This window comes from Benincasa hispida, chromosome 4, assembly GCF_009727055.1.
Source record: "Benincasa hispida cultivar B227 chromosome 4, ASM972705v1, whole genome shotgun sequence".
NCBI lineage: Eukaryota > Viridiplantae > Streptophyta > Magnoliopsida > Cucurbitales > Cucurbitaceae > Benincasa > Benincasa hispida.
In genome coordinates this window covers 25906327-25921517 of record NC_052352.1, presented here as the reverse complement: position 1 = coordinate 25921517, position 15191 = coordinate 25906327, and the positions used below count along the sequence as shown (strand labels likewise).

The 15191-nt window shown below is 30.3% G+C and overlaps 1 protein-coding gene across 2 annotated transcripts; it reads right to left on the bottom strand.

The window, feature by feature from the left end:
- Positions 1-4854: 4854 nt before the first annotated feature.
- On the bottom strand, positions 4855-9074 carry LOC120075073 (photosynthetic NDH subunit of subcomplex B 3, chloroplastic). Of its 2 annotated transcripts, none has more exons than XM_039028233.1 (6): positions 8803-9074; positions 8586-8699; positions 7337-7390; positions 6561-6623; positions 5932-5994; positions 4855-5227 (listed from the first exon to the last, which is right to left on the bottom strand). In XM_039028233.1, exons 1-6 carry the CDS (start codon positions 9001-9003, stop codon positions 5174-5176), a joined length of 549 nt encoding a protein of 182 aa, XP_038884161.1. In that variant the 5' UTR covers positions 9004-9074; the 3' UTR covers positions 4855-5173. The 2 variants fall into 2 exon arrangements, with proteins under 2 accessions (XP_038884161.1, XP_038884162.1); XM_039028234.1 differs by having other exon boundaries at positions 4855-5209; positions 8803-9072.
- Between the last annotated feature and the right edge of the window lie 6117 nt (positions 9075-15191).

Genomic DNA, 15191 nt, shown 5'->3' with positions numbered 1-15191 from the left:
ACCATTTAGTTTTTGGTTTTTGTTTTTGAAGATTAAACTTATTTCATCACATTTCTTAATTGCATCTTTTTTAAGTACAATGACTCAATTCTTAGCTATTTTTTTTTTATTTTAAAAAAACAACTTTTTAAAAGCAATTTTTTTTTAGTTCTCAAATTTTAGTTTGTTTTTTAAACCAATGGTGAAAAGTAGATGATTTTTTTTAAAAAAAATTTGGAGGTAAAAGTAGTGTCTATAGATTTAATTTTAAAAAACAAAAACAAAAAACAAAATAATTACCAAACAAGATCTTAATTTTTCTCATGAACATTGAGCTAACCTCTCGATAAAAAAAAAATACAAAAACAAAAAAGTCCGTCAATTAAATAATTTGGTTTTGATGTAATTTGAAAACTATAAATTTTGATTGAAAAAAACACTTTTAAGTATTTTATTGCAACAATTTTGCATTTTAGAGTTTAATTGCAACCATTTTATAAGTTTACGAAATTAAAGTTCCAATAGTGCGACTTTAGTAAGATGATTTTGCAATTTCTCTAAATATATGTAAGATATAGGGAATATATCAAAGTATAGGAACTCCAATCAAATGTAATAAATAAATAAAAAATGGCAATTAAATAGAAGATTCACAAATATATTTATAAAAAAAATTAGATCAAACAAATTCTGAAATAGTTGAACAAATATAATTAAAAGAATATTTTTTGAGGATTAGAAATAAATAATAACAGAAAATTAGCAAGTATTCCAGATTCAAATAATTATCAAATCGAATTTCAATCATCAACGATCACTTTATACGAAAAGAGAATACCTAGTTAACGAATAATATATAGAAAAATTTTCAGAGATAGAAAAAATGTTAAACTATTTATAGAAATAGCAAAAAAATATTGATAGACACATATTTAATATAGACGGGTAGAAGTTTATCAGTGTCTATCAACGATAGAAGCTAATAAAAATCTAGATAGAAATCGATAAACCATCCATTTGCTATTTTGTGTTATTTTTCTATGTTTTAAAATATCATAATATTTATATAAAATAAAATAAATTGAAATGAAACACGAAAAGTAAAATATTCGAGTTTACACCAGCCGAATTATAGATTATTAAAAGACTTTACTCAAGTAGTAAACGCTCTGTGAATAGTAATTCGTTGTATAAAAATATTCATCGATTAATAAAAATGGAAGAAAGTAAACCTATTTAAGAATATTTTTTCTAATTAAAAAAAATTATTATTTTTTCTGAAAAAAAAAAAGAAAAAGAAAACATCGAGAGTTTCTAGAAAGAGCAGCTGATTTTAAAATTTCAAAATGATTATTCACATGCTATCAAATTATTATTCTTCTTCTCAATGTCCTTGAAACACTGAAAACTAAAAAGTCAAATTCAAGTTGGAAGTTAGTTATCATGTTTCACATCTAAGGTTAAAACAAAAAAATTACTATAAAACCGATTTACCGACCCTATGTATGGACGTATATATGCTAAAAAAAGAAAGTAAAAGTAAAAAAGTAATAATAATAATAAATTGGAAGTCTAGTTTTTCATCTGGAAGCTTCATGTCTATTTAATTTTTAGACTTTCAAAATTACAAAATCAGCCTTTGAATTTTTATAAAATTTTAAATTAGATTTACTAGATACGGAAATGAAATTTTAAAATTCCATTCGGAATATGATTATAATATATATCTAACAGATCAATTAATTTTTAATAATTTTGAATTTTTTAAGAAATTTATTAAGCATAAATTTAAAAGTTCCTAAACTTATTAAACACAAAATTAAAAGCTTAAACACATATTAGATACTTTTAAAAGTTTAAGAACTAAATGGATACAAAGTTTTAAGTTTAGAATATTTAACAAATCACTCACTTTTAGATAGTATTTTGAGTTGGATTTTTTTAAAAGAAAAAGAAAAGTTAACCCTAAAGCTACCTTTCAAGTTTGAGGAGTCCATTTATTTTGACCATTTGATACGTATTTCATTTGCATATTTATTGAGTACAATAGTTGAATTCTTAGTCAAATTTCAAAAATAAAACAACTTTTTAAAAACTAGTTTTTTTAGTTCTTAAATTCTGGCTTGGTTTTTTAAACCATTGGTGAAAAGTAGATAACAAAAAAAGAAATTTGGAGGTGAACGTAGTATTCATATGCTTAATTTATTTTATTAAAAAAATAAAAAAATAAAAAACAAAATGGTTACCAAACGAGTCCTATAAATTTAATTTTTAAACTTCATTCAACTTCAAAACGTGTCGAATAGGCCTATGGATTTTCAATAAGTTCCTAAACTTTAGGAGTGTCTAAAATATTTAGGGTTCACCTATTTTCAATAGAAAAAAAATTGGGTGCTCCATTGGATGCACCTATCTTAGTACATCCCAAGTATTGTCAAATAAAATTTAGCCATGTGGCATTTTTGTTTTTTTAAAAGATAATTTTTTTTCTAATTCTATTTTTACGTGGTTAATAAGTGGGGAGTATAAGAGTTAGGTGCAACCTAATCATTGCTCTTCTCAATAAGCACACACCACCTCACTTGTACACCCAAGCATTGAATGCATTTACATCTGGGACATAGTCTCAAAATAGAAAAACTCGATAGGAAGTAGTAGTTATTACGATCCAAGTTCTTAGTTATCCTTCTTATATATTCGATTGTCTAAAAAAAACTTATTAAACATAAAGTTAAAGGGTTCATAAATTTATTAGGTACAAATATAAAAGTTCAGAGACATATTAAATACAACTGTGAAACTTTTGAGTCAATCCAACTTATAACTTAATTAAATTAAAACTTTGAAACCAACATACCAACGGTCTCGTTGGCTAGTTTTTAAAAGGATAAATATAATGGTCCCAAAAGGAAGGGGTGGTTGGAGGAGGATAAGGGGCACCCAAATTCCAATTCATTTCAAATAGAAATACAAAGGGAAGAGAGAATTTCAAATAGTCACATTATTACCAACTTTGAAGGAGCCTAGAAAACAACAACCTCCGCTCCATTGCTATCATTTTCCCCACTTTTTCCTTTTTGCTCACCACTTACCAGCATTGTCGACCTGGGGAGGTTTCGTTTCATAGCGAATAACAGATAAGTATTAAGTTTATAAACACTACTTTTAAATTTTATTTATGAATTTATTTTTAAAACCTGTGTCAAGAATTGAATACTAAAAAATGAAGTAATTTTAAACATTTTCAAATATATTATCTCAATCAAGATGAAAACCACTTAAACGAAATTGTGAGTAAACAATCACAATTTTCAAAGACTTGAAAAAATAATTATCGAACACAAATGCTAATAGTTAAGCCCTTATTTGATATTTATTTGATTTCAGTTTTTTGGTTTAGAAAATTAAGGTTATAAAGTCTATATTCACCTCAAAATTTGTATGTTATGTTATCTACTTTCTACCCACTTTTTCTAAAACAAAAGTCTTGTTTGTTAATCATTTTGTTTTTGAAAACTAAGTCTCTTTTCCCCCGAATATTGGAATTGAAAAGGTCTTATTGATAAAATTTTCATTTATCCCATTGGATCTAGGCATCGGTAACAACCCCTCTATAATTTCTTTTAATTACCTCTTGTGAGAAAATGATCCCACAAACAAAGGTTTGCATAGTACGAAATAACATAAAATAAAAACGGATTCATTAAAATAAAAAATCCCACTCGATATTCAAATTGTTTTTTTTTCTTCACAGGAATCAATAAAACAGAAGAAAGATTTCAATCCGGTTAAATTTCATCCAAATGTAGTAGGATCAGAATGAAGAGAACTATAGACACTACTTCTACCTTCAAATTTCTTCACTTGCTATCTACTTTTTCCCACTGATTTAAAAAACCTGCCAAAATTTGAAAACTAAACTAAAAAATAGCTTTTAAAAACTTGTTTTTGTTTTTGAATTTTTGTTAAAAATTCAATCATTATACTTAAGAAAATTGAAAATCATTGTAAAAAATAAAGAAGAATAGATTTAATTTTCAAAAATAAAAAACAAAAAATAAAATGATTACCACACGTTTATAAATAACTAATTTTTCAAAATTTATATTTGTTGAAAGTAAAAAAAGTAAAAATCAAATGATTATTCAACCCACCTAAATTCTGTTCATTTCTACAACTGAATTGCTATAGGTTTATTAGCTTTGTCACGATCTTAATTATTTGATTAGATCTCCAAAAAGTCCCAATTCTTTCCCGTGGATGAGGTAGAAAGAGACAATATTATTGGTGTCCAAAGAAAACAACCACTTAAAAAGTTTATCAACATTTGATAATAGAAAAAGATATTTTAAAAAAATATTTAAAAAGATATTTTAAAAAAAAGACGTTTTAAAAATATTTAACCAAATTATGGAGTCGAAATAAACTAAATGAGTCAAATTTAAACTTTTTGTTTTGTTTTGTTTTTTCTTTTTAAAAAAGTGGTAATTTAAACTAAAGGTGGCCTTTTCTAAATTCTTTTAAAAGGACCAATTTGATTGCGAGAATAAATTGTAAGTATTCAACTTTTATTGGCACAATATTTAAAAAAAAAACAAAAAAAACTCTTTTTGGCATATTCTTCACCTTTCCCTCTCTTCTATGCTAATCTCTCTCCATCGAGTAAATACAACTCATGTTTGACTAAAATCCTTGGTGTTAGTGAACTATGCTGTTATTTTTATTCAATTAGTCACATCTGTCCATTCAAAAACATTTAATCGAGACGAATATCTGAATCGCACTTAATCGAGATGAATATCTGAATCTTGAGTTTGAAACTCGAGAATATATATGTATACCAGTTGAATTATGTTAAAGTCCAAGCAAATCACACGCTATAATCTTCCTGTTCCTTCGCAATCTTATTTCATACATGAAGTATAAGAAAGTGGGAATAAACAATACACGTGCCAATATTAACAATTAAAAGACTTGATCTCTCATTTTTCCACTAAGTTTCTCAACATATACAATTTCAACTTACATAAAGGTAAAGCAAAAGTAAACGTGGTAACAACTAATATTTTGAGTGTTAAGCCACAAATTTGTTTATGAGCAGCAGCTTTCAAGGTAGGTCTTGGTTGGTGTAGAATAATATAATCTATTGATTTTGCAACAAATCACAGCCTCTACATAAAGATGCAACTCTAAATCACTTCTTCCATTGGGGCAACCTTTGGACCACAACCTGTAACCAATGGTCCACCTATATTAATGGAAGGAAGGGGGACTTGAGCAAGGATAGAAAGAAAGAAGGAGAAAGCCTATTGTTTATCATCCCTCCTTTATCTTAGATTCAAAATCTTACCTAAATTAAGAATCTATATAATTTTGCCCTATGTTTCAAAAAATAATCTTACAAACATTCAGAAGTTGTCAAATTAACTTCGATCTTTCGCAAATGTGTTTTAAAATCCATTAGACTGTTGAATAGAAAATAAGACCTAGAACGATATGGTGTGACCTAGAATGAAAATTGGAATGGCTGTCACATCATTCTAGGTCATTACCACATTGTTCCAACCAAGTATGAATGTTTGATCAACATTCTAATGGATTTCTACTTCAAGGTGGTTGATTTTGAAGAGCAGATAATAGATTAGATAGTATTGCAATTTTTGAAAAAATAGGGGTATTTTTTTGAAGACGAAGTTTAGGGTATTTATTGTAGTTTAGTCTATATATACACATATTAAAAGTTTGAAGTAAAATTTTGTCCCACCATATCAAAATTGGCTTTGCCATGTGCCAGAGAGCTTGCCTTTAATCAAAAGAAAGGCAGTCTAATCATGTGGAGGTCAACTAGGGCTATCATGGATCTTATATTTTCAATGCAATGATAGAAGGATTGTCATGTAGATCTGAACAAAGAAGCAAATAGGTACTAAGATGATGGGTTCTTGGCAGTACCTTGCCAGAGTTCTCTTTATTGCCAACAATTGTCTGACAAGCAAGCCTCCAACTTTCGGGTTTCTGAATTGTCACAACCGAAGTTAATATCGCTCCACGGGAACAAATAATGAATGAAAAACTTTAAGAAAATATGAAAAAAAAAAGAAAAAAGAATCAGGCTTCCGACAATATTTCAGAAAGTTGAACTTATTAGATTAGAATTAATTGAACTGTTCAAACAATTCCTCAATGCTTGTTTACCTGGACTATGATTTTGATTTTGTTTGGGCTAACAATAGAGAAACAGTGATGAAGTTATTATAGAACCTATCATAACTTGGCCCTACACATGCAGTTTTGGGGATAAAATGTTTTCTTATTGGACCTTAGAGAAGACTAACCTAACACAATACACAGACGGGTAGAGAAAAACTTGAACTTCCTTTTTTAGTGCAACAAATGCGAGGTGTGAAGATTTAAACCTCTCACTTGAAAGGGAGGAGTACAGCTCAGTAGGAGCTATGTTGGCCAATAAAAACTAATTCATAGCTAATAACGCAACATGGAAGTACCATGGTGAATAAAAAGGTTTTAGAAGAACAAAAAAGGCTGAGAAAAAGAGATAGGTCTATCAATTACTATCATACCTTCTTCAGGTAACGGAGTTCAGTATTTGTTCTCTCATTCAATAGATCCTTCCCATCAATTATCTGCACAATGATGTAGCGACCCTCATCAGATATCCAGTTCTTTGTATTAAAATGAAAAGATATGCACATCTCTGTCCTCTGCTTTAGATTTTCTTCTACCTATAATTTATACTCAACAAGGCGTGATGCAGTGATGAAAAGAGAAAATTGAATAAATGAATTATTTAGGCCCGTCATGCAACCGTTTGGTTTTGATTCTGAAAATTAAGTCTATTTTCTCTCAATTTCTTATGATGTTTTCTATTTTTCTTTGGTAAAAGAGTTGAATTCTTAGCCAAATTTAAAAAATAAAAACAAATTTTAAAAACTACTTTTTCTAATTTTCAAAACTTGACTTGATTTTTGAAAACATTGAAAAAAGTAGATCACAAGACTAAGGCTTATTTTTAAAAAACTAAAAATCAAATGGTTAGAATATTTGTATGGTTGAATAAAAAAAAGCAGCATCTTTTCCCACTGTTTTGCAATCAGAAAAATCCCGATCTTTAGCCTACGGGTGAACTTTCTACTCTCCAATTTTCCATCTCAATTATTTACAACTTTGACGTGCATTTGTTCTGCTTCGTCCAGAAGAAGCAGACCACAGTCTAACCTTCAACCTCAAAGAAGGCGCAATTTCATTTTATGTTACTTCACCAGCAGGCTAGCAGAAAAAAAAATGGTCAGAGCAAAAGTACTGGAGCTCTAACTACAAGGGTATGCTAGGAAACTACCTCGACAATACAGGTCCCGCAACTTCCACCACCACCACAGTTCATCAATTTTCCCTGAGAACATTTGGATGCATTTCAATAACACATCATGCAAGAAAACACAGGCGACAATGATTAAGTATTATTTTCATTGTTAAATTATTTAATATTCCTCCAGTCCTGTACGCTTAGAAATCTGCACAAGATAAGAAATGACAATACAGGCATTCATACCTAAGGATCTTTTGCTCTTATAACATGTTAAACTTAAAGTTGACAGGTTATGTAGAATGAAATATTTTATCAATAATTTGGCAATCATTGATTAATCATCAAAACAATGAATGTTGAATTATTCCAGCCTATTTTATTACAATTTCATTGTGTTTGTTTTCTCACAATTTCTTTACTGAGTTTACATTCATTAAGAAACATTTGAATTCTTTACTGAACTCAAAAACAAAAAATGCATGTTAAAAACTTTTATTTTCCAAAAATTAACGTGGATTTTAAAGCTTTTTAGATTGTATAGAATAAATCAAACTATGATGAAAGTAGTGCTTTTAAGTTAAATTTTCAAAAACCATTATTATGAGTAATTTTGGACCAAAAGAACAAATCTAATAAATAGGGGAAAAAAGAAGCCGAATAGAGGCCGAAACAAGGCGAATGGAGCCAAGGGAAGGGAGTAGGGCCTTTGGGCCAACCTACCACTCTGCCTCATCCTCAACCTCCAAGGTCGAAGAGCCCAATCAGCATACGGGGCATGGAAGTAGTGTTTTTCAAACTTAATTATCAAAAACCAAATACTATTAACTAAATGATTATTAAAAATGCCTTAACTAAAGCGATTGCTCTAGTCTTTAGGCCTTACTGGATTGAACTATGTAAACTTTAACGAAATTGTTGGGAATAAAGACTGAATTGCAAGGCCACGGTTTATAACATGGTTTAACTGAGGCATGATGATCAGACAGACTAAGGCGTCGTCCTAAATATGGTATTCTAATATCAGCTCAAACTCATTAAAAAGGTTTCAAGAAACAGTCATCATTATCCAATACCGTCGTAGGCAAACTCCATGGATCACCGCATATCATCCTTTCCTTCACATTTCTCTTACATTACTAGAAGTTGATGACAATGACATTAATAATCCACTATATTCTTGCGATGGCTAAATCTTTGCGGGTTAGGCAACATACGAATCGGTTCAAAAATAAATCACAATTCACAACACACTCCATATTGTGCAGAAATCAAAACTTACATATGGGGCGTACAACTCGATTTTTTTATCCAGCATTATATTCCTCAACAGCTTCTCGCCACTTATAGCCTTAGCCTTGTCCACCGGAAACGATCCGTCGCTTCCCGGCTTCGGCTGTTCGAACCAAAGAACCACAAACATCAAACAGTTACCAAACAACAAAATCCACGGAATTAAACTCAAATTACCGATAACGAATTCTTCCACGCGAAGTTACCCCAATAAATTCAAGCTCGATCTCAGGTTTTTCGGCAGGAGTGGACAGAAATGGCTCAGAAGAATTTGCAGCGATGGAGAGCGGCCTGGTCGGTCTCCGATTAGGGAAATTTCCGATGAGGCATCGGCGATTCACATTGTCGGAAGGGAACTCCGGCTGCCGGAGGGATAAAAAAGCGGTGGTGACATTCAGGGACGCCATAGCTTTATCCTCCTCCTCCCTCAGCTCGACCAGTCGGAAGCTTCTGAGTCATTCATCATTTATTTACTTCTGTTTCATTTTCTTCTTTCTTTTGTTCGTTAATTCTACGCCTTGAGTTTTTAGGGGTGATTTTGTAAATTTGATGTGTCATTGCGGCTAATTTTCAAAAACTGACTTCTAGAGAGGGCGGGAAGTTAAGTGCGTTTTGCTGGTTATGATCTTGAGGAGTACAACGAAAATTTAGATACTAATATAATATAATATTAAAATAAATTAAACNATTGTATGGGCTTAGAAAAATCTATTTTTGTTGTGAACTTGAGGAGCGCAATGAGAATATGGATACTAATATAATATAATATTAAAATAAATTAAACATAATATATAAATAAACAAAATAAAATAAATTAGCAAAATATAAAATAAGAAATTTCTCTAAATTCTCCGTTTTCTCCAATTTTCATAGAATTTGTCCAATGTGTGTCTTCCAAAACCAATTAAATGTCATTGTTTATAGGCAATTTGGCAAATAAGAGGTGGATTACATAGAACTAATGATGTGTAATGTTGAGACATATGGACGACTCTTTGGAAAATGAGGGCATGACACGAAGTTAATAGACACTAAACATGAGCATCTTATGGGTATCTACTATCATAATATTTATAATACCCTCCTTAGATGCTCATTATATATATGAAATATGTCTCGTTAAAACCTTATTAGGTACATAATGGGAAAAAAATCTTAGTGAAGGGAAAATAGTACATATTTCATATAATTTATACTCTTAGAAAATATATTTACTTCTTCTCATGGAAACATCACTTGAGATTTTTGAGTTGTCGAATTCCAATGTTATGCACCAATTTTTAAAAATTGTGATAAGTAATGCCTTTGTAAATAAATTTGTCAGGTTATCTTTCGTACAAATTTGTTGTACAGTGATGTCACAATTTTCTTCAAGATCATGAGTGTAGAAAAGCTTTGGTGAAATATGTTTTGTTCTAACTTCTTTAATATATCCTCCTTTGATTTGAGATATGCATGTTGTATTATCTTCGTATAATATTATTGGAAGATTTTTACTAGAATACAAACCACATGTTCCACGAATGTGCTGAGTCATTGATCTTAGCTATACACGTTCTCGACTAGTCTCGTGAATTGAAAAAATTTCAACATAATTTGACGAAGTAGCCGTTATTGACTATTTCACTGATCGTCATGATATAGCATTTTTTTCACATGTGAATAGACAACCAGTTTGAGATCTAGCTTTGTGTGTATCAGATAAATATCCAGAATCTGCATAACCAATCAGATCAAAATTTGATTTATTTAAATAAAACAAACCCATGTCAATCATTCCTTGGAGATAATGAAGCATATACTTAATTCCGTTCCAATGTCTTTTTATTGAAGAAGAACTATATCTTGCAAATAAATTTACTGAAAATGCAAATACATGGTCTTGTATTATTAGTAAAATACATAAATGCACAAATTGCATTAAGATATGGGTACTTCAGGACCAAGAAGTTCTTCATTATCATCTCGAGGTCGAAATATATCTTTCTTCACGTCTAGTAAACGAACTTCAATTGGAATATTAAATGAATGTGCTTTGTCCATATAGAACATTTTCAAAACCTTTTTTGTATTAGTTAACTGATGAACAAATTCTTATCTGCTAAATACTGAATTTGTAAGCCAAAGTAAAATTTTGTTCTTCTGAGATCTTTCATCTTAAATTCTTTCTTAAGATATTCTATTACCTTTGAAAGCTTTTCAGAAGTTTCAATTATATTTAAATCAGCATATACAGTTATAATAGCAAATCCCGATTGTGATTTTTTTTAATAAAAACATGTGGACATATTGGATTGTTTTGATATCATTTTTTCAATAAATATCCACTCAGACGATTGTACCACATTCGTCCTGATTGTTTCAATCCATATAGCAATTTATGTAACTTTATTGAATACAATTCTTGTGAATTTGATTTATATATTTCTGGTATTAGTTTCAAAAAGCGTGTAGCGGAAGAAAACAGAATCATTAAGCATTCTAATTCATCAATTTTAGCTTCAAATTAAGCATGTTCAACAAATGAAAAGAGGGTTTCAGAAATGTCTGTGAAGACTCTCTTCAATCCACGAAATCAGTTGCAATCTTCTTCTCTTCTGATTGTGAACCACCACAAGGACTTTCCAACTATCCTCTAGGAATCTTAGATTGAGTTGTGAGACTCAAGATGAGTTGAGATTGAGGGAATTGAGAGGAGAACTTCACTGGTTTTCTACTATGAAGATGAAGAACCCTTTCTTCATCAGTTTTTTTCTTTCTTCAGAATTCAGAATTGCATGATGATCTTTCCAAATCAAAACTTCAAATTTTATTCAGTCTACTCATGCAATCAAATTGCATATCATGTAGATCCCTCCTATTTGGAGGATTTAAGTGAAATTTGATGACATGAATTGGAAAAACCCACTAACATTAGGTTTTTCCAATTTTTTGTTAATTAAATTAAATTTTAATCATATTAATATTTAATTTCAAAAATCAATTAATTTAAAACTAGTTAAATGGATTTTTAATAAAAATCTAAATTTAATTTAATTTTCCAAAAATTAAATTAAACAAAATTGATTTTCTAATATTTGAATTTTCACAAAATTCACTTCAATTAATTAAATAATTTAATAAATTCTATTAATTAAATATCAAATATTAAATTAATTACATGTCAATTCCACAACCACAAATATTTATTCATGTAACTTGATATTTAAATCGAATTAAATATCAATTAATTCTCCAATTTCGTTTAATTCAATAATTAAGCGAATAATTATATCGCATATAATTAATAATTCCCTTTATTCTTATTTAAACGTTTCAAATTAACTCATCACGTTATTCTAAAGTTTATTCCATTTGTGAGCTAGTAGGGGACCTAATGGACCTACAAATCATGGGCTCCAACGATCTGAGATTAATTGGCTAAACTTTTTAAACCGAATTAATCCCATTCGTTAACTACCGGGTCATTCCACTAAAGCCCTAGTTGCACTCATCTTACTGTAGATATATTGTGTCCACTCGATGTAAACATGATTAGTAAGTTAACCCTTCATAGATTGTTCGTAATAATGGTTGGGTCAATAGCTGTTTTACCCCAAGAATACTTTTTGTTCCTTAAGTTCCACTAATCCTCTAATGAACAATTGGTTTGAGATCTACTCATCAAACCGAATCCCTCTGGGGACAATGAGAGGGTGGGACCCCTTGTTAAAGACCCAGAGTCAGCACTTAAGGAAACAACCTCTCTGCTATCCTTAAAAGCGGGTAGGAGAGAATTCCATCTTGCACCCTATGTTCCCAGCTATCTACTCGGTCTCACCTTTAAAATGGGAGCTTATTGAACTGGAGCTGTTGAGCCAACCCTCACCCATGCAAATCTAAGGATAATCCCAAATAAACAGAAGTTCATAGTTAGCTCAGGATTAAGGTTAAGTTACCTAAGTCATCGCTTTGAAATAGTCAGTCTTAAACAATAAACAACGTTATAAAGTAAGAGTGACTTATTTCTTGGTCCGATCTCATACAAACTCATTGCACAAGACACTCCAATTCCTTATGTCTCTACATAAACGAATTAGGATCACTTCGTTTGTAGCACTTTACAATGATTGTAACAACTAGAAAGCGGGCCACATCCAATGGTGTTATCAGAATAAGGTACCCAACCTTATTCATATACTATAGACCATTTTGACTATTTACTCGAACTTTATCCACTCTTATGTCTCCACATAAAGTTCGTAGTTTATTGGATTTATTTCTAAAATGAAATAAGCAATTCATAATTCAATAACAATTTTATTGAATCAAAATTCAATAACAACTTTATTAATTTACCAAATAAGTTATCATTTACAAACCACAAGTTTTAGGACATAAAACCCAACATCTGGTACCTTAAATCCTTCTGGGATTCATATATAAATATCATTATCAAGAGATCCATATAAATATGTTGTGACTACATCCATAAGATGTATGTCCAGACTTTCATACACAGGCAGATCAATTAAATATCTTAATGTAATTGCATTCACCAACGAGAATATGTCTCCTCATAATCAATACCAAGTCTTTATAAAAAAACCTTGTACAACTAGTCTTGCTTTATATCTCGTGGCCACATTATTTTCATTTCTTTTCCTCACAAATACCAATTTGTATCCCACAGGTTTGACATCTTCTGATGTTCGATCTACTGGTCCAAAAACCTGACGTTTTGAAAGTGAGTTTAATTCTGCCTCGATTGCTTCTTTCCACTGGAGCCATTCTTTTCTATGTCGACATTCTTCAACAGATTTTGGTTCAGGATCCTCACTTCCAGATACAATAACAAGAGTAACATTATATGCAAAAATGTTGGCAATAACTATATTAGTTCGGTTCCATCTTTTTCCTGTCATGACATAGTTTATTAAAATCTCATTATTATCTTTAGGTATTTCATCTTCCTCACCGGTCATGTCAAGGATTATTCATGGATATCTTTAACCAAGTTTTCTTGACTATTTATTATTTTTCTTTTTCGAAGATTTTTTTATTTTTGGAACCCACTAGTCTACTACACTTTTGGCATGTTTCAGACTTATTAATGATAACTTGTTGTGTTGGGATATCAATTTTTGATGGAACATTTGCAGCTGGTATATGTGACTTAGTTACTTTCTTTGCAATAAATGCATCTGGTAACTTATTTACTATATTTTACAATGAATTATCTTCTGAACTTCAAATTCACATTGATCTGTACGGGGATATAAATGAGACAATAACGATGCATTCCATGTAATTTATTTTCCCAACTTCTTAATTCCTCCCTTCCAATGTTGGAAAATTTGTCTCATTGAAATGACAATCAGCAAATCGAGCAGTAAATACATCACCCGTTAAGAGTTCAAGATATTTGATAATTTATGGGGAATCATATCCAATATATACTTCTAACCTCTTTTGAGGACCCGTTTTAGTACATTGTGGTGGAACAATTAGAACATATACTGCACATCCAAAAGTTTTTAGATGGGAAATATTTTGCTCATGGCCATAAGCTAATTGTAATGGCGAGTACTTATGATACGATACTGGCCTAATGCGTACAAGTGGCGCTGCATGTAATAGTATATTCCCATACAGATGTAGGAAGCTTAGCTCTCATAAGCAATGGTCTAGCAATTAACTGCTAACGTTTTATGAATGATTCTACTAAACCATTTTGTATATAAACATGAGCTACAGGATATTCAATACTTGTCCTAATTGACATACAATAATTATCAAAAGCTTGATATGTAAAATTCACTAGCATTATCAATACGAATAGTCTTAATTGTATAATCAGGAAATTGTGCTCTTAACTTAATTATTTAAGCAAGTAATCTTGCAAATGCAAGATTTTGACTTGATATTAAGCAAACATGTGACCATCTGCTAGATGTGTCTATTAATATCATAAAATATCTAAATGGTTCACTTGGGAGGTTAATAGGTCTACATATATCACCATGAATTCATTCTAAAAATTTAAATGATTAAGTCCCCACTTTAGCTAGTGATGGTCTAATTATCAATTTTCCTTAAGAGCAAGCATCACATGATAATTCATTAGATTGAAGAATCTTCTGGCTCTTCAATCGATGCCCATTTGAATTCTTAATAATTCTTTTCATCATTATAGACCCTGAATGACCTAATTTGTCATGCCAATTTGTAAATATGATTGGATTCATGAACTTCAGGTTCACTGTTGCATATGTTTCAATTACTCGTATATGAGTATAAAATATTTCAGAAGATAAAGCAGACAACTCTTCCAGTATATGTTTTTTATATGAGACAGTAAATATTATATAAAGATACACCATATTATTCTTTCTATCAGTCTCAATATGATAACCACTGTAACGTTTATCTTTAAAACTAAGTAGATGTCTCTTTGATTGACTAGAGAACAATGCATTGTTAATTGTAAATTTTGTTCCTCTAGGCAAAATAATATTTGGTTTTCCAAAGCCTTCAATCAAGTTTGCATAACCTGATATCATATTGACTTTTGCTTCCAGCATTATCAGTTTGAAAAAATATTTTCTACTAGTAA

Excerpts from the sequence above, each read along its gene's own strand:
- LOC120075073 (XM_039028233.1), bottom strand. The coding sequence starts at position 9,003 with ATGGCGTCCCTGAATGTCACCACCGCTTTTTTATCCCTCCGGCAGCCG. Across the intron at positions 8,700-8,802 it reads TCGAGCTTGAATTTATTGGG|CCGAAGCCGGGAAGCGACGG; the intron begins GTAACTTCGCGT and ends TGGTTCGAACAG. Across the intron at positions 5,228-5,931 it reads ATAAAGAGAACTCTGGCAAG|GTGGACCATTGGTTACAGGT; the intron begins GTACTGCCAAGA and ends CCATTAATATAG.